This window comes from Epinephelus moara, chromosome 4 (genome assembly GCF_006386435.1).
Source record: "Epinephelus moara isolate mb chromosome 4, YSFRI_EMoa_1.0, whole genome shotgun sequence".
Lineage (NCBI taxonomy): Eukaryota > Metazoa > Chordata > Actinopteri > Perciformes > Serranidae > Epinephelus > Epinephelus moara.
In genome coordinates this window covers 33,763,876-33,783,225 of record NC_065509.1, presented here as the reverse complement: position 1 = coordinate 33,783,225, position 19,350 = coordinate 33,763,876, and the positions used below count along the sequence as shown (strand labels likewise).

At 41.4% G+C, this 19,350-nt stretch overlaps 1 protein-coding gene across 5 annotated transcripts in view; it reads left to right on the top strand.

The window, feature by feature from the left end:
* lingo2 (leucine rich repeat and Ig domain containing 2) overlaps nucleotides 1–5,542 on the top strand; it is a 311,243-nt gene extending 305,701 nt beyond the window's left edge. For all 5 annotated transcript variants that reach the window (XM_050043129.1, XM_050043127.1, XM_050043126.1 and 2 more), the window contains one exon: nucleotides 2,592–5,542. In XM_050043129.1, the coding sequence (XP_049899086.1) occupies nucleotides 2,604–4,445 (1,842 nt within the window). In that variant the 5' untranslated portion in view covers nucleotides 2,592–2,603 and the 3' untranslated portion in view covers nucleotides 4,446–5,542. The remainder of the gene's footprint in view (nucleotides 1–2,591) is intronic.
* The last annotated feature ends 13,808 nt before the right edge of the window (nucleotides 5,543–19,350 follow it).

Sequence of the window (19,350 nt, the reverse complement as noted above, 5' to 3'; positions counted from 1 at the left end):
GTGTGTATCTAGAAACGTTTGATTGAACACTGCGTTAAACAAAGGAATTTACTGACTTAATATATTGACTATTACACTGAATACTAGGATTAGGTGTCATTTACATTTCTTTTTTTAAAACTACGATTGCTTATAAGTGTATAACAGCTGTATAGGAACTGTACTGTCTAAATATGATACATAAAGAAGCTGGCTTACAAGATGAAAGGTAGCAATAACAGGAGTGATAACAGAGGTGTTATGAGAAGACTCGGGCAATTAGCACGTTAGCATGAATGCCGTGCGTAATACGCAAAGGTGCTGCTCTTAATGCAGGGAATGAGGATTTAGCTTTGCATCACCAATAAACTGCATTAGAAAGCTGTTGAACACTTAAACAGGCCAAAGCACATTTGGCAATGTTTTACAAGTCAGCAGCAATGGAGAGTCGGCCATATGGCGCCCACTAACTAGCAATAAAGCTTTATAGCAAACTGGAGGAAAGGAAAAGTAAAGACACACAAAAAGGAAAAGTCTGTGAATGTTAGAAACGGATACACATGCCAACACATGATGCACAAAGTCATGAATGCATATCAGTATTTTAAAGGAAAGAATAGCATTGTCAAAGCGTTGTCTAATGACACATGAATACTGTAGAAAATCACTGCATCACCATCTGGATACTGTATAATAGAGATGCTTGAGATCACATCAGTGTGGTAGCCGCAAGACAATGTTTTGAATTTTTAATTGTAAAGCTGTAGAAGCAGTTACATGTCTGGTTTTACTGTGCATGTTACACTTGATTTGTGTCACCTCGAGCTGACACAAGAGCAGATTCAGATGTTCCTGTTTGGCTGTTTGAATCGATGTCTAAGGTTTACATAATGTTCCCCTTTAGATGGGTATACCGCCATATTATCTTTGCACCATAATCTGTTTGCATATTAAAAGCCTGGGGAGAAATTCAGATTATTTCTCTCATGGTTTAAATTTAGCACAACACATAACACACCAAATGAAGCAGGGATGGTTTGCAATATTTGCAACCTGTCATCCAGTCTGTTTGCAAGCAGTCATTTCACTACATATATCTGCTCATGTTCTTATGTGATATATATGAGCAGGTGCTTATGTGATATATATGAGGAGGCATGTGGGTGAAAAAGCAGCATAGCAAATAGACTTAAGGCTGGCTAGGATTTCTTTTTTCGTCAAATATGGCATTATATGGTTAATGTGCATTTTTGCAGAGGTTGCCAGAAAATACATTTACATGTAAAAAATATATCTCTCATCTGATTTATGTTTTTGCACATCTAACAAGATCACTTCAAACTGAGTGTTTTAATCACAGAATTGTTGACCACGAAAGTACAAAAACTAGAAATAATAGTTCCCCTTTTATTCATTTCTGCTGTATAATGGTGTTTGCTTGTGCTTGAATGCCGTTCACTGTAGCAGCCCTGCACTAACACAGACAGTTTTATGAAGCGAATGTTGAAATGTTTAAAGAGTAAAGCATTGGCATGACAATAGAATAAAATTATCTCATTTTTAAATTCATAACGAGGTGAGATATCTGTAATGCTGACTGTTTTTTTGCCATAAGATTTATTTGAATTAATATGGTACAGTTCCCAAAATAATTGATTCAGTGCATCCACCATTTGCTTGGATTTTGTTTGAATTAATTTCTAAATTGGAGTTAAAACATATTCAACGTGAGACCTTTGCTTATTGGCTTTTGCGACCTTTGTGGTAATTCTTATAATGAGAATTATTATGTCCCTCTAATATTGAATGATGCCCTCTAACAATGTTTACTTGTTGATTGAGTTTGATCACACTTGTCCATGAACTGCATAAACTGCCGAGCATTTTTATCATGATTTATTTCTTTCATTCTGCCGCTTTAGCATGTGTGGGGTTGTTTCTTCTGGGAGACAGGGTGCAGAATATTTTTAATATTATCAGACAGAGACAGAGGATATGTGTGAAAAAAACAAACTACGTCTCATCGAGCTGCAACATGTTTGCTCACAGTCACCCTGATTTGTTTTTCTGGCTTAGATTTGCAGTAAACACTATCAAAACTATCTGAAGTGGTACAATGGGCTGCACAAGCTGCACTTTTTATTCCTTTAACAGTTAATTTGATTTTGGTAAAAATCAAAATAAGTACCAATGCTCACCAGGGAAGTGTTTTAACCAGCACTGCTGCGCCTTGATCAGCGTCCCATGGGTGGAAGGAAAACAAAGACAGCGGACAGACTCAGCTGATGGTGGAAAAATCAAGAGAGAAAGAAGTTCTTTAATTCAGATGCTGAGAGATGCCCAACCAAAATTTAGAGCCCAGCCGTTCAGCTTGTATTTTAATAAGTAACTAGGTGAGAAGAGGATGGCAGGACTGTGACATTTTTGTTCATCCCATCTGTTGTCATACTACACATATTAGTAAAGGCACCTCAGGCTATTTTTCTCTGAACCAGTCCTTTCACATTATTTGTAAAATAATTAATTCTACAGCAGCACAGCCACCACACGGTTCATCCTGAGTGACTAACCTCTTTCTTTCTCTCTTTGTTGTCTCCCTCTCCTTCTTGCAGAACCGTGACAGAATGGTCGACTGTATGAGCAAAGTCATGCTGCACACGGTCGTCTCATGCTGGCAACCATTCCTGGGACTGGCCCTTGTGGCTGTCTTTGTGGGCTCCACCCTGGGATGTCCCTCGCGCTGCGAGTGTTCAGCGCAGACCAAGGCAGTTGTCTGTCACCGCAAGCGCATGCCCAGCATCCCGGACGGCATCCCGACCGAGACCAGGATCCTGGACCTGAGTAAGAACAAGCTGACAATGATCAACCCTGATGACTTTTTTGCCTTTCCGGGGCTTGAGGAACTTGACCTCAGTGGAAATATTATCAGTTACGTTGAGCCGGGAGCTTTTAACGCCCTGTTTACCATGCACTCGCTCAGTCTCAAAAGCAATCGTATCAAGCTCATTCCCCTGGGCGTCTTCACAGGCTTAACAAATCTTACCCGACTGGATATAAGTGACAACAAGATTGTCATCCTGCTGGATTACATGTTCCAGGACTTACACAATCTAAAGTTTTTGGAAGTGGGAGACAATGATCTGGTTTACATTTCTCACCGTGCATTCAGTGGACTTTCAAGCCTGGAGATGTTAACCTTAGAAAGGTGCAACCTTACAGTTGTGCCCACTGAGGCCCTTTCCCACCTGCATAACCTGGTCAGCCTCCATCTACGATACCTCAGCATCAGCACTTTGCATCCTTACTCATTCAAAAAGTTGTTCCGACTGCGGCATTTAGAAATTGATAATTGGCCTTCACTAGATCATGTGCCAGCCAATACCCTGCATGGCCTCAACCTGACCACTCTGTTCATAACCAATACCAACTTGTCCTCCTTCCCTTACCAAGCCCTGAAGCATCTGCCCTACCTGACACACCTCAACCTGTCCTTCAACCGTATTAGGCACATTGAGGGGGGGATGCTGGTGGAACTGGTTCGGCTTCAGGAGCTCCATCTGGTTGGAGCTCAGCTTACCGCTATTGAACCGTACGCTTTCCAGGGCTTGCGAGGGCTCAAAGTCCTCAATGTTTCTCACAACCGGCTGGATACACTGGAGAAGGGTGTTTTTCAGTCTCCTGAGGCTTTGGAGGTTCTTCTGATCGACAACAACCCCTTGGTGTGCGACTGTCGTCTCATGTGGATCCTACAGAAAAGGCATTCAATATTTTTTGGGGAATCGCAGCCGGAGTGCAGCACACCTGAGGGTATTCCTGGCAGGCCTTTCAAGGAATTTAAGGAGACTCTCCTGTCTTACTACGTCACGTGTACAAAGCCAAAAATCCGTGAGAATAAAACACAAACGATCACTGTGGATGAGGGCCAGCAGGCAATGTTGCGCTGCAGTGCTGAAGGGACGCCAAGGCCCATTGTGTCCTGGTTGTCCCCACGTCGACGAGTTCTGACAAGTAGGAGCCACGGTAGAGTTACTGTCCACAACAACGGTTCACTGGAGATCAAGTCAGCAGAGGTGCAAGACAGCGGAGTGTACCTTTGCCTTGCCTCCAACAGTGCTGGGAATGACACTCTGATGACATCATTGGCGGTGAAAAGTCTGGGATCACTGTATGCTAACAGGACCCAGTCTTACACAGATCCCAGCAACACCACTGCCAACGGGACGTCTGGTGCGACCCTCGGTTTGGACCTAAAGACTATTTTAGTGTCAACTGCTATGGGTTGTTTCACATTCCTGGGAGTGGTCTTGTTTTGTTTCCTGCTCCTTTTCGTTTGGAGCAGAGGGAAAGGAAAACATAAAAACAACATAGATGTTGAATATGTTCCTCGGTCAAAGTCTAACGGCACTAACGTTGACTCGGCAGAAGGACAAGCTGGTCCTCGTCGTTTTAACATGAAAATGATGTGACTTCTTTTATAGATCCGAGACTCTGGATTGTGGATATGCCCAAAGTACAATGTATTTTTTTGAATATCAGACTACTGAACTTCCCACTGCTACAGGGAGAGCGGTAGTGGAAAAGTTTGGGGCATCATAACAAGATGAGCAGTACCTTAAATCACTGGATCTTGACATAATGCTTGGATACTGTGTTTCAAATACCGAAAGTTGTAGTAGGACATCCTCTTACATAATTGCCAGCGGGCAACTTCTTCAACGAGGATGAGGAGTGAAAACTGTTGTCGCTATGGGGACCTGAAGGGAATAGGTGTCATTTATCAGCTTTTTGAAATTTATATGCCCAAAAAAAGAACGCTTCAGTTTTGGGTTGGATCTACAGACTTGGCTGAACCATGTACAGTACAAATTTGTATCTAAGCTATTAACCTACTTTGTTTAGTCTTGCGCCATGCTTATTCACTGAACAAATCAATGAAACAGACCATAATTTCCTATGTTCAATACTTTGCATATGTGTACCTAATGCTTCATTATGTACATGTATGTACATATTCATTCAAAAAACTATTCATAGCAATATTCATGGGATGCATTAGCCAAAATTGTTATACCCCATATGTTCAGCAACAACATCCTTCAGACTTTTGAAGTTTCCATGGATTCAGGAAGGGCTTCTATGGGTGATTATCTGTCCCTGCTCCCCCAATTGACTCCTAGATATTAATAAATATATATTATTTATCAATGAAAAAAAAAGAAGAAAAAAGATTTTATTTATGAAAAATGTTGAGCATTTTACAAAAATGAGTCCTCAAACACTATTCAGGATCTAACATACCACTTGGATCATCATAAAGATGGCCCAGTATTGATCGAAGTACCGACATGAACCACCCTTTTGTCCTATTTTTGTCTCTTTTTATTACTTTAACTGTACCTTTGCTGGTTGGCAAAATACATGTGTCAATTTTACTACAGTGACATTTGCATAATTTTCCCCAGTAGGAAATTTGGACTTTGTTGTGGTAGTTCCTCATTTTGTTGTTGAATCATTTAGATTGTGAAAACTTCAAAGTAAAAGTAAAAAAAAAAATGTATGTGAAATAAATGAAGATGTATTTGTACCAATGAGTCCGACTGAATGACTAATACATAACGAAAGCTTCTTCTCTTCAGCTTCACTGATGGACATCACAGTCTTCCTCTAAATGTGTTGAGTAAATAACAAATACTGGTCAGCATGTTGGTGCAGTGGTCAGCATTGTTGCCTCACAGCAAGATGGTTCCTGATTTGAACCCGGGGTGGGGGATTCAGCGTGGGTTTTCTCCAGGTATGCTAGCTTTCTCCCACAGTCCAAAGACATGCAGGTTAATTGGTGACTCTAAATTGTCTGTAGGTGTGAATGTGAGTGTGAGTGGTTGTCTGTCTCTATGTGTCAGCCCTGTGATAGCCTGGCGACCTGTCCAGGGTGTACCCTGCCTCTTGCCTAATGTCAGCTGGGATGGCTCCAGCCCCCCTGCGAACCCTTACAGGATAAGTAGTTACAGAAAATGAATGAATGACTTTTAGTTTCACATGGGACACGAACTTTAGTCTCCTGGTTCAACATACTACATTCAGAGCATCAGTAAAGCACTAAACCCTTGGAGTGCTGAGCAGAGAATGAAGTCATGCTGCCTCTGTGTGTGGCATAATCCGAGCTTCACGGTTGTGTGTTATGGTGGACAGTCCAGCAGCGCATGCATGTTGGTGCATGTGAGTCCCTGTGTGTGTCTCCACTCGCGAGCTAATTGGCGCCGCTCTGCACTGCACTCATGCCGTGGTTATCGCTGATACTAGGATAGCGTCATCACAGAAGCGTAGCACCGGTTCCCCCCAGGTTAACACTGTTCGTTTTGTCAACACTGTTGCCATTATTAGCACTGTTCACAATGTTAGCATCATTAGCTGCTAGCCACCAGCCCGGCCACCTCCATTTTAAGAACCATGTGCAGATAACCTCATAGATATACTCTAAATGCTGTGTAGAGCTCCTGAAACCACAGTATATAAACTGCTCTGCTTCAGCTCCTGATTATCAGATTATGATCTTAAGATATTGTGTTAACACATATATTAAGAGGTACTTGCTAAATGTAGTGGTGATACACAGTAATTTCTTTCTGCTGACATTAACAACTAAATCCACTCGTATGACACATCAGAAATGATTGGCTTCTTTTTCCCCAAAATTTTTTTCAAGGCGTGCATCTTTTGTGCTGTCCCTCATTTGTGCAGTCTCATTAAGAGCCACAGAGTATCTTTGGTTTCCGAGCCCACAGTCCCCTGGGCTGCTTCAGAAAATCAGAGCACCAAATGCTACATCTCCTCCAAAAATACAAAAGAAACAAGGTTAACTTTGTAGGTCAGCGTTGCCCACGTCCAGAGCGTTCATTTAGTCAAATTACATGAAAAATGTTTTCCTCGCTGAACCTGGGAGAAAGAGTTTGCATTCCTCGTACAAATGAGGCCCCTAAAGTAGAATCTCCTTTCTTTCTTCTTGTATAATGAGGTCTTTGGTTGCACTAATATATAGGGTGCATTATATGTCCCACGCAGCTCGAAAAGAAATATTCTGCATTGTATATAATCTGTACTTTTTCTTCATAAGAGTTCAAAATTGCAGCCTTTCATCTTAAATAAAGGGAGAGAGTTATAGAATTGACATCTATCTCTTTACACAGTGATTGTGTTTGCATGCACACTTTCCAAAGATAAGTAATCATTTTCCAGTAATTGTTACATCGACACGTTCCCATGGTAACCCAGATATGTTTCAAAAGAAATCTGACAGCTGTAATAGACCAACATTATTCCGGGTGCTGAGGTGTGTGCAAACAGCGTTGGATTTTTTTGTAAGTTGTGTTTCCATGGTGATATTCTGAATAATCATTTTGTGTTATGCAGACCTCTTTACACTAATTGACTGCATTTTGATTGGACTGCTGCATTTGGATTGCATGTGAAAAGCTGTTAGTGCTGCGTGGCTGTTTGTCCCCCTCTTATCAGTTATTGACTGATCTGACCACTCTATTTTCAGACTAATTAGTGAGGATAATTTTGCAAAACAGATGGGAGTATCTTTCAGCCTAAAATGACTAATGCAGTTTCTACTGAAATAGAACAATTCTTGGCTCAAGCTGCACAGAAAAAAGACTTTAAAAGACTGACATATCACTATCAATCAATGAAATCCATCATTAATACTTCAGTCATTATCATTGAAAATGACATCAAGTGTCTGAAAGGTCAGACACAAAACTTTACTTTAATAACCTCTATTCACTGCAAACCGATTCTTTTTTTGGTTCTCATTTCTCTCCTTTTCAGCCGTCTGCCTTCAGAGAAAGCACCCATTGTTACTCAAGTGACTGCAAAAGGACAAACAGAGGTGCTCGAAGCATCTTGCTATTCAAGAAAGAAGAACATTGTGTGTCTCTGTAGTTCAAATTATAGTATAAATCAGTGCATCGTAACCTAATTATGAGAATAAATGTTGACATTGTACATTTCTGCAAACCACAGATATGTTATGTTGTAAGTTGCTATGCAGCAGATATGTTGACACTATATAATTCTTTACATTTCAAAAACACTGTGGTTAATGTGTGATAATGTTTAGGCACAGAAACCACTTGGGGATGGTTCGGGAAAGATTATGTTTTGGCTTAAAATACCCAGTTAGGTGCCACAATCATGGCTGGAAATGCTGCAGATGTCTCACTAAGAAACAACTGGTTTTGTCAGTCAGGAACAGTGGTCTGCAGCCTGGCAGCTGTATCCAGCATCCCCTCCACATCCCGCTGACAAACTCAGCCCATATATATGTCATCTGAGCTACGTCTCTTTAGAAACGTCGATGATATGAATGAAATGTACAAAATGAAGCTTTGCGTTAGTTCATGCAGGACATGGAAGTCATACCCCCCAGCTGTTATCAGCTGATTGGATCGTTGTTGCTACTCAGTAGCACACCAATCACAGCCCATTCCCACACATGGCTGTCCATTTAACTATGGCCTCCTTCTCACTGATCCCTGCTACATCTGCTGGCAACGCTCTACCTCCACCACCCCAGCCTTCACCTTTCTAATTCAGAGTCCTAACATGGCTCTCAGGTCAAAATGGTGTTAAATGTCTTGCTTGGGTCCACTCTTGTATACCGTAGGGTTTTTCTGCATTGAGCTCCCTGTTTCAAGAGAGTCTGGCTGCAGACCTCCAGCGTGAGGTCGCTTCCACTACAGGCTCCTCTCTCAGGCCGCCTCCAGTGTCAGGACGCTCAGGACATGAAGTGCACTCAAGAAACTTAAAAGCAAAATGGCGTAGACACTTTTAGAGGAAGCAGCTTTGTCGCTGAATTATAATCAATTATATTATAATTCGTTTCTTAAATGTACATGCATGTGTATGCAATTTCTTAGATATACATGTTGATGTTTTTGTTTTTGTTTGCCTATTCTTTATTATGTGGCATTTAACATGGGTGTAAGTCTGCCAGCAACATTACTGCATAAAGTCAACTGTCAAAATGGGTTATAAACTCCGTCCATATAGCTGTAGCTAAGTTCATAGAAAAACGTAACGCTTGTCGACTGGACAGTTGGAGCCTCTCTTCCAGTCAAAAAACAAAAACACCTCTCATATATAATTTACCATTGAATAGTTTAACGTTAATTTATTGCAAAGATCTGAACTTAATGTGGAAAATATGTTCCATGACAAAGGAAGCTCATGCATCTGCTTACACTGTGAACCTGCAGCTCCTTTGAAAAGAAGTTACATGAAACCATCAATGGACATAGCAGCATAAATAATCTAAGCTTTTTTTTCCATAGCCTCAACATCTCATGTATAAAATTTATTTAAGTTAAATACATTATTGTGTCTACTATTACATTAAATGATTCCACCATTGTCTTTTATATCATATACTTTACACCTGAAGATCTTTAGAAGACATAGACGCCAATCAGATTTCCAGCCATACTCAAATTTAAAAATGTCAGCATGTGTGAAGAAGAGGAATAGTTCAACTTTCATCTTCAACCCTGAGTCTGTCATACTGCTGCACAGCCTCCGCCAGTTCCTCTTCTCCCACTGTGATCACACTGGGCGACTCCACCTTGTCTGAAAACAAGTGCTGGTTTGTTTCAACCCACTTCGCTGCCTTTTTACATTCATAAATTACCCTGGCCCCAACTTTGTCCTATGGAGAAGACAGAGAGAGAAAAAAGGTAGTCTTCCTATAGCAAAACTACTGTACAGTCAGTGCGATAAACTTTATTATCCACGTAAAAGTAACAGCACGTAGAAAGTAGCAAAAGGACACTTCAAAAGGAGCTAACCTGAGTATAAAACAGGGAAATATGCCGACACTTCCACTGACAAGCTGTGCAGTGTTCCACTTTATGCCCTGCACTTGTTTGAATAATTGAGTGATGCATCTACATAACACAGAAAAAAGTAATGTTAGGTTCATAGTATATATTTCAATTAGTAAAAGTATAAACCGAGTGAATGATAGCAAAACATTTAACATTCATTTAGACAACAAATAAGCTGAGCGTCGTAGTCAACCGCTAGCCACTGTTAGCTTAACATATGTAACATTCATGCGTAGAGCAGCTGGTAAAACTGCAAACATATGCAACCTGTGCAGTTGTTTTTTGGGATAAATAAATTGTCATTGTCACTTACTGTCACGGTGGTAGTCAACTGGCAAAATTTGGGCACAGCAGCAGTCAAATAGCAAAAGTCCTTCACTTGTGAGCAACTGACGAAAATGCCGGAGTCCTTTTGGAGACGCACAAAAAGTTTGTTATTTCCGGGCCTGATGCTGGAGGCAGCCTGAGAGAGGAGGCTGCACCGGAAGCGGCCTCATGCTGGAGGTCTGCAGCCAGACCCCTCTCCCCTGTTTTGGCATAGCATGCTGGGAGCATCTCAAGAGCGGAGCCCTCAGCGCCAAACTAACCCTAACTGTAGTTCCATTTGTCACAGTAAATGGTTAGATCTATGATGAGAGTGTTCCTGACTGAATGTAACGTATCCGGGGTTTGCAGAAACATACAATGCTAACATTATCTTCTGGCAACTGAGCTGATCCCAAACTTCTTTTCCTCACACATAAGCTGGTTGACCAATTGATTAAATGACAGATCACAGTGGTGTTTGTGTTGTGGTAAGTCTTCAAAGCAGTGAGTCAAATACTTCCTAGTTTGGGAGTTAAAGTGGTAAAAGAGCGAACAAAACACATCACTATCTGATGAAGAAGATGTAGTAATAGTAGTCTTGTGAATACTCAGAGAAGCTTCCTTCAAAAGATTGGTGCAGAAATGAGTCCTAAAGTGTGAATGAGTTAGCATGCTGCCTCATTGACTCATCTCAAAGTCAATGTTTTTTTTGTAATAGGTTTTGGTCTGTGGTTAACACAAGCATAAGAGATTTTCACGCTTTGTTCTACAACATAAAATACATCAGTAAACATCCCACTTGTGTATTTTGAAGCTTTGCGTTGCTAGCAAGTGGCTAAATGACAACACAGAACGCCATCAGGCCGAACACGGCTCTACAGTCTTGTTGTGATGGCGACATTGAAGTCATGCAATCGTAGTGTAGTTCATTTATAGCTTAATGTTAGCTTTTTACTTAGGCTTAAAAAAATTTAAAAGTGGTGTTGTCATATGTGAAAATGATCTTGCTGACCAAAATGTATAAGTATCTTAAATTTATGTTTGCCACAGACCTTATTTTCTACAATAATCCAAAAGCCAATGCAAAAATCTCTTTGGCTTTTTGTCGAAGGAACCAGGGCGATGCTAACTTCCGTGTCGGCCTACAAAAACAATGTCATCTCTGCAGCACTCTGTACTCCTAAAGAATCGTTTAAGATGCTGTTGAGATACAAAACAAAGAAAGCCCCCCCCCCCCCCCCCCCCCCACACACACACACACACACACACACACACCACACCAAATCATTTGAACATGGTAGATTGACTTTGAATGAATGCATGAATGAATAAGCTGTGTTTCATAAAAAGCCATGGATGAGGAGGGCTTATGTTTATCTCTGTAGTCTGTAATATCTTCAAAACAACTCCCAGGAATGTTTAAAAAAAAAAAAAAATCCACACTCGCTCACTGAGATCCCTTTAGTTATGAATTTCACACTGTGTTTTTGATAGATTTCCAAGCCCCACGGGCCACTGAGCCCATGCAGCACATAAAAGATCATATAGACCTGCGACTCAAGTGAGAAAAACGGGAGCTGTGCGGTTTTGCTTTGACGAGAGAGTGGAGCCGGTTGTAGCTGAGAGTCTGGGGCAGATGTTAGCCGGCAGGTTTTGGCTGTGTGTGCTTTCATTAGGTTTAGCTTTCATACGCTCCCCGGTGACAAGCTGGTCTGCCAAATGAGCTCCCATGTGAGCCGACTCCAGTTCCAACCCGTCGTCCAAAAATTGTGGCTGGCTGCAAAACAGGAAGACATGCATGTGCTGCTATGCATCTTCCACACATTCAGACATTCACCAACATAAAATGAAAAGCTTCTGGTGAAAGACATCAACACAATGCTCCAGTTCTTTGGCACATGTTAAAAGGCATCCACACACACGCTGCCTCCTTCACATCACGTCATTGTTGATCTGCAAGTTAAGACAGCTTCTTTTGTCTTTGTTCACAAAACAAAGGTAGATTTATGGGACTGAAGAAGGGTTATTCCTTTGTTTTTAAATATAAACTTCCCTCACACTGCAAGGCAGCAGTGAAAAATGTCTCCAGCATAATAGAGGGAAAAACATTATTAGGAGCAAAAACCCTCCACAGCTCACACCGACTGTTCTCCTGTAAGCCAACAGTCGATATTTCTTTGTTAGCATGTTGTTGCATTCTGTAATTATGTTTTTGCCCTTTCTGGGAAACACAGCCCTGAAAGAAAAAATGAGAGGCAGGAAATTAAATCCTTTGCCTATGTAATTGTTTAATGACGAATGGACCCATAAATTGGAGCAAAGAGACCAAAAGTTTTACATTCCTCCCCTCCAGAAGTGAAAGCAATATTTCCTCTTGGTGAAATAAAATAATTATTTATTCTGCTTATTCTGTCGAAGTGGCACCATCATCCCCAAGTATGAATTTTATATAAGGCATTTTATCACTAGCAGTATATTTTAATGATTTATTAAACAATGTGAATAAAAAGTCACGTCTGAAGCAGCAGAGATCATATTTAGATGTGCGGGCAGGCGCCTTCCCTCACATCTTGTATCCAAGTATGATTTGAACTCTGTCGAGGTTCAACCCTCAAGAAACTCTCACATTCGTCCTCATAAATACTTAAATGTCACACAAGCGTTTACCTACGGAGGGTTTCAGAGGATGGTACAGTGTAGATAATTGCTTTTGCTTTAGTTCTGATGGTGCAGTTGCTCCAGCTAAGAGACGTATCGTGTGCTGAATACCTGCACAGTGATTTAATTAGAACATGGATTCAGCGAGACACTCTCTGTGGAACCAAGGTAATTAAAAAGTGGCCTTAAAAAAAGTCCATGTTCATGTTTCATGATATCGCATAAGCTGATATGCTGTATTCGCAGGAATGCTTGACGGAGTAAATTAAATCAAGGGGAAGAACCTAAAAGAAAAAAGACAGCCTACAAAGTTTGTTGTGACCCACAAAAAGGTACCAACCACCTCAATATACAAGGTTCAGAGTAGCTCTTGTTACAGTTAATTCATCTGAGATTAATCATCAACATTCAGGACAAGTCGTTCAGCATCTGACATCATGTCAAATGTCACATTGTTGGTAACTGTACAATAACTGACATTGTTATTGTTTTTGTCTGCTGGTTTCTCACAGCCAGACTTGCAAAGTTCTCTTTTTAACTCGTTTGAAGTCATTTTGACTGAAACTTTTGTAGCTTTGTTTATACTTATGATCCAATTTTATGAACAGATGGCATTCACCAGGTAGAAATGTGCAATTTACGTCAAATTTGTCCAGTTAAGCCTCGCCACCGTTGCCAAATGCTCGCTCATTGGGTAATTGTTTGGTCTCTGTAAATCAGAAAGTGTGGTGCTTTAGACATGCTCTATATGAAAAGTGTCCTTAGATAACTTTTGTAATGATTCTGAGCTGTATAAATAAAACTGGCATGACTTAAGAGGGTTTGCTTAATCCAACTTTGAACACTTTGATGTGCCAAAAAAAAAAAAAGTTAGAATAAGACTGGACCTAAATCTTATTTAACTCAATACAGGCAAGACAGTATTAGATACAGATGGGCATGTATTTGCTTTGTGTGGCACAAATTAAGGCAAGGATAGTTCAAATGTTGCAACTACAGCAAAAAGTTTTGGGTTGTGCAAACGCCTTATGAGGCCAATTTATTACAATGTATTTTCATACCTAAAAGACAGAATAGGTTGTTTGCCACTGACTCCTGATGCGACACATATGACTGTCGGTGCACATAGTAATGGCCGCAGTTTTACAAACGCGGTTAACGTTGTGAAATGGTTGCAGTTTGCGTGACAACTACCGGGTTAGGTTTAGTAAAAAGATCACGGTTTGGCTTAAAATAAGAATGTTCGTTACGTTGCCTTTTGGTTTCACATGGGACACAAAGCCCAGTCTCCGTAGTGAAAGCCCTGTGTTTGTTTGAGTCATGTACGCTTGTATTTTCTATATATCTAAGTATCATTAGATGTAGATATTGGTTTACAGTCATAGCATGAACTCAGTACTCCCATATCCCTGCCCATTTTTGGTTCTGCATAACATATTTCTCCCCTTCTTAAATGATACTTCCCCCTCAAAATGACCATTTTCATATTAATCAGTCATGCCGTGTTACCTTGAATCTGTGAGGGAAACTTAGTTTTAGGTGCACGCCTCCAGTGAAAACAGCAAACACACTGATTTATTGATTGATTGGCAGTCAAAACCCTACCATTGAAAACAGAACTGAAAATGAATGCTGTGCTCTTTTTAAAGCCAGACTGCAGTACTAAGGTTTTAGTGAAAATGCATGTTACTGAGCAGAACTGAGCATACGACTATGGAAATGAGACTTGGATTATACTGCACGAGTTGTGTTAGAGTTTGTAAACTGATGTTTTTAGTTTTGCTGTTGTCAAACGTGGTCCCCGATCAATCAGTAAGTCAATATGTTTGCTGTTTTTCGTGGAGGCATGAGGGAACACCGGAGTTTTCCTCATGGCTTAAGTAAGCCAGCATGACTAATTGATATACAAATGGTCGTTTTGTGGGTGAAGTATTCCTTTCAACCCCTTTTCTCACTTTCTTTCACAGACATTGTCCATTCAAGTTCCCACTCCCTACTGTGCTACTCAATACTCTGGTATTGATCATTAGCTGCTCTCCGACCTTGAAGAGTCCGCCAACAATCTGCAACAAAGCACGCAGTTAAACTAAACAAAGATTTCCAAGACATCACAACAGCATTTTGGTCCTGTGATGAACTCTGCCTACATAAGTCAGCAACTCCTCTTTGCACCCAGTCCCCCACCCACGCATTACATGGCCTCTGTGATCTGCTCGAATCTGGCTGCCAGTCCCTTTAGCACTTTTCTCATCCCATACTTTCAATAGATGCCTCGGGATGTTTTAAATCACTGCGTATTACTCTGCTGCTAAAGTGGATTCTGGTATTGTGATATCATTAGTAGACCGTTATCACTGCCCCAGCATCATTCAAGATCTACCCCTTTACAGTTTATTGTGTCAGCAAGCTCACCTGTGTTCTCTTTTCTTTATATAAGCATTATTAGTCTCACAAACGTAATGGTCAACATATAGACCCTTTTAGGGTCAACGTCACAATGATGTCAGTTTGTTAGCTGGAGGCAAAAAAAACAATTCTCCTCCACAGGGCTGTAGGCTGTTATTAGGAGCCAGAATAGAAGGAGTCATGGCTCAAAACTTACATTTTATCACATACCATCCACCACTGCCCGTCAACAAAAACAAAGACAACAATGGTTAAATGTGATAAGACGAAAGGACTCCAGCCGGTCGCAATTTGTTCCTGTGTCAAAATAGACAAGCTTGTACCACATCACCTACCAGCTGAGGCGTTTATTGGCATTCTGGGAGTTGTAGGTTTTCTACGTCTTGAGTAAAAGCGAATGCCACAGCTCTTTTCCTCTGTTTCTCAGGTCATGTAGAACCAATTTCAGAAGCATTTGCATCTTTCTGCTGCATACACAGCACAGTGTTATGAAAAAAAAATCTTTCCAGGAGTGAAATACTTCTTTAAGGAGTCTTTACTTCACCTTGCCATTGAGAATAAAAAATACAGTATATTAGTTAAGGAGGTGCTTTGATAATGACGGGAACAAGAGCCAGATTTTGTCTCCCAGTTTTTAAGGAAATATTATGTTAGTAAGTGCCAGCATGGTGTGTAGGTGTTGTTTCTGAAAAGGTGAGTTTTCAGCCTGCAGCTGTAGATGGGCAGTGACTCTGCTGTTCTGACTTTGATGTGGAGTTCATTCAACCACTGTGGGGCCAGAACAGAGAAGAGCCTTCACTGAGATGAGCAACCACATAGGGTCCTCCGAGTGACAAGCGAGCAGTTATCCAGAGGCACAGGAGCACAATGGTTGAGCTGGAGTGTAGGTTTTAACTGTAGCTCAGAGGTACTGTAGGAGGGAGCCGTTCCCTTCAGTGCCCTGTAGGCCAGCAATAGAGTCTTGAACTGGATGCAAACTGCAAACTAGTGAGTGAACAGAGGAGAAATTAGTGCAAGAGAACTTGTAGAGGTTGAACACCAGACAGGCAGGAGCAAGCTGGGTTAGCTGCAGAGACCCAGTGGCAGATACAGTATTAAAGGGCTCATGTATTGGCCGCAAGTGTGGTGTGCGTTCTGATTAGTTTATGTGGCAACTTTGGTGAAACGGACTCTTGAACCATGCTCTCATGAGATTTTCAGTCTGTCCATCGTGTCTAGAGATGCACCCATTATAATTTTCTTGGCCAATTCCATTTTATTAAAGTCTGAGATGCAGATTTTCTGTTTTGTGTAATTCTGATTTTCTTTCTATAACAACTGTAATTGACAGCCCTGCACAATCATTTTTCTAATTTTTATTTATAGAAAATTGAATTGTATGTTAAAAATACAACATTGACTTATTAGATAACTAATATATAGATAACTTTAAAATTTTCTCCAAACCTGCATCAGATCACTGCTCACTTACTCTGAACTGCATGTCCATCCATCCATCCATTTTCAACCGCTTATCCGAAGCCAGGTCACGGGGTATTCCAGTATTCCAGACTTCCCTCTCCCTAGCAACGCCTTCCAGCTCCTCCTGGGGGACCCCAAGGCATTCCCAGGCTAGACATATATAGGGAGGGATATATAATCTCTCCAGTGTGTTCTGGGTCTGCCCCAGGGTCTCCTACCAGTGAGACGTGCTCAGAACACCTCTAACGGGAGGTGCCCAGGAGGCATCCTGATCAGATGCCCGAACCAACTCAACTGACCCCTTTCGACACAAAGGAGCAGCGGCTCTACTTTGAGCTCCTTACCCTATCTCTAAGGCTGAGCCCAGCCACCCCTCTGAGGGAACTCATTGCAGCCGCTTGTATTAGCGATCTCATTCTGTCGGTCACTACCCAGAGCTCATGACCACAGGTGAGGGTTGGGACGTGGATGGACCAGTATATTGAAAGCTTTGCCTTCCAGGTCAGCTCTCTCTTCACCATCTTACGCCACACTCATGAACAAGACCCCGGGATACTTGAACTCCCTTGCTTGGGGTGGTAACTCACTCCCAACCTGGAGAGGGCAATCCGATGTTTTCCACAGCAGAGAACCATGGCCTCAGAATTAAAGGTGCTGATTCTCTTCCCAGCCGCTTCACACAGCATGTATGGAAATGAATTACAAGTTTTTCCCTGATGGTCTGAATAAGCCACTAAGAGGGTATGAAAAGTTTCTAATGAGAGGAACATGGCCTTTGATGACCTCGGTATGAGAACGGGTTGCAGCAGCTATGACAGTAGTCTGTGCTGTGAACTTTCTTGTGGCAAATCATCATATAAATTTGATTAGCAGTGGAATGGCTATATCTGGGAATGACCAGTCATGGCCGACTAAGCTAAAAATCTGCCAATCCCAGTCACCAGCCAATCGATCAGCGCATCTCTAATCATGTCCCTGTTCTACCTGTGGCCCAAATCACTCAGACATAATAAACTAGCATCATCCTCGCCTCCTCAGGCCCCCTGATTCCTTCTGGTTCAGGGACCAGCTTCACCCAATTTGCCACGTGCTTCACTTTGCATTATGGGATTAATTCCTCTCTTGTATTTACTTTTTTTACATTTCACTAATCAAATAAATGCTGTACTTGTGACCCATGTGAAGCCTGAAAGAGCCCCCCAGAAATGTGTCTGCAATTTGCTTTTAAACAGTGCTTGCATATGGCTTTGGCCCCAGATAAACATCAGTCCAGATGGTGTAAAGTCTTCAGCCCTACTCCTGCTCCCTATCACCTGGTGATGATCGCTGTCAGTGCCCTTCAATGTCCTCACCTCCTGCACCTCAAACTGTCAACAACGTTCTGTTTGCATTCAAGTTGCTCCATTAGCCCCTGACCTCCACCACTCAAAGCCCCGCACAGCTCTGCTCGACACAACTAAAGTGCTGCACAAAGTGGAACATGATGTTCTCGTGATGTAGAGTCATTTAAAGAAGTTTGGAGTCTTATTAGTGCTGTTGCAGTGTTCGAAAACACACTCGTCTGCTTTTTATTTACAGTGATAGACAAACACAGTGATTGTTTTCTGCAGGATTTTGAATTGAATCAGAGTTAATGAATCTCCTAAAAAAGCCAATTTCAAAATATCTTCAATCGTGGCACTTTGAGCCAAAACAAAACCCTCGTCTGAGTTTTTTAGTAAGAACTCTCTTGTTTTTATAAGCCTTGAAGCTGATGGCTTTTGGAGAAGAGATTCTGCCATACCAATTCTCTTTTTTTTTTTCTTTCTTAAAAATTCAGCACATCATCGTTGTACACAGTTTTCTGGATCCAGCAGTTGTTGGGTCCATAGTAACTCTGCAACACAGCTGGAAACCTGAGGCTATTTAATGTGCACTCACACATAGACACACAGGTAGCATCAGCTGGAGAGCCAGTGTTTTTCTCTCTCATTCTGCCTCCCTAACACACACCCACAGCATATAGATACTGCCAAAGGAAGTGGCTCAGAGGAGTCTTGTGCAAACAACAGAATATAACAGGCAAACAAAAAAATATTTATTGTGATGTGTGTTTGGTGTAAAAAGTGTGGTGTGTACAGGCTGCTGAAATACTGTCTATATGGCCTGAAAAAACACGTGAATTCACTCAGGATGTTGACGAGCGACAGACTGTGTCTTCATACAAAATAGATTTATGTGTTTAAAATTGAGTGAAGAGGTTTTATTATTGTGGGAAAGCTAGGGCAGGTCATTTCTGACCCGAAGGACATGAGGTGCTTACAGAATGTGACGATTACAGCAGAGGTAAAATAATGGAAAATGTTAATTTCAAATTGACTCTATACTGCTGAGAGCTATAGGTGTTGTGAAACATGCAGTGAGGCCAATACAGATCAGGAATCAGGCTTGTTGACAAAAGCGCGCTCTGCAGGAAGGAGTAGTTGTGTAGTTTGCAGGGTGACAGGAATCCCGGCCCGACATATATCCAACCCGCTGACAAATAAATGAGGCTGAATGTTCCAACTGTGGAAAATAAACCAGAATTTCTGCTGACATTTTGAATTGATTGCAGTGAAAACGAGCTGACCCCACCTGTGCTGCAGAGAGATAAGAGATTTACAATGCATGCAGGTCT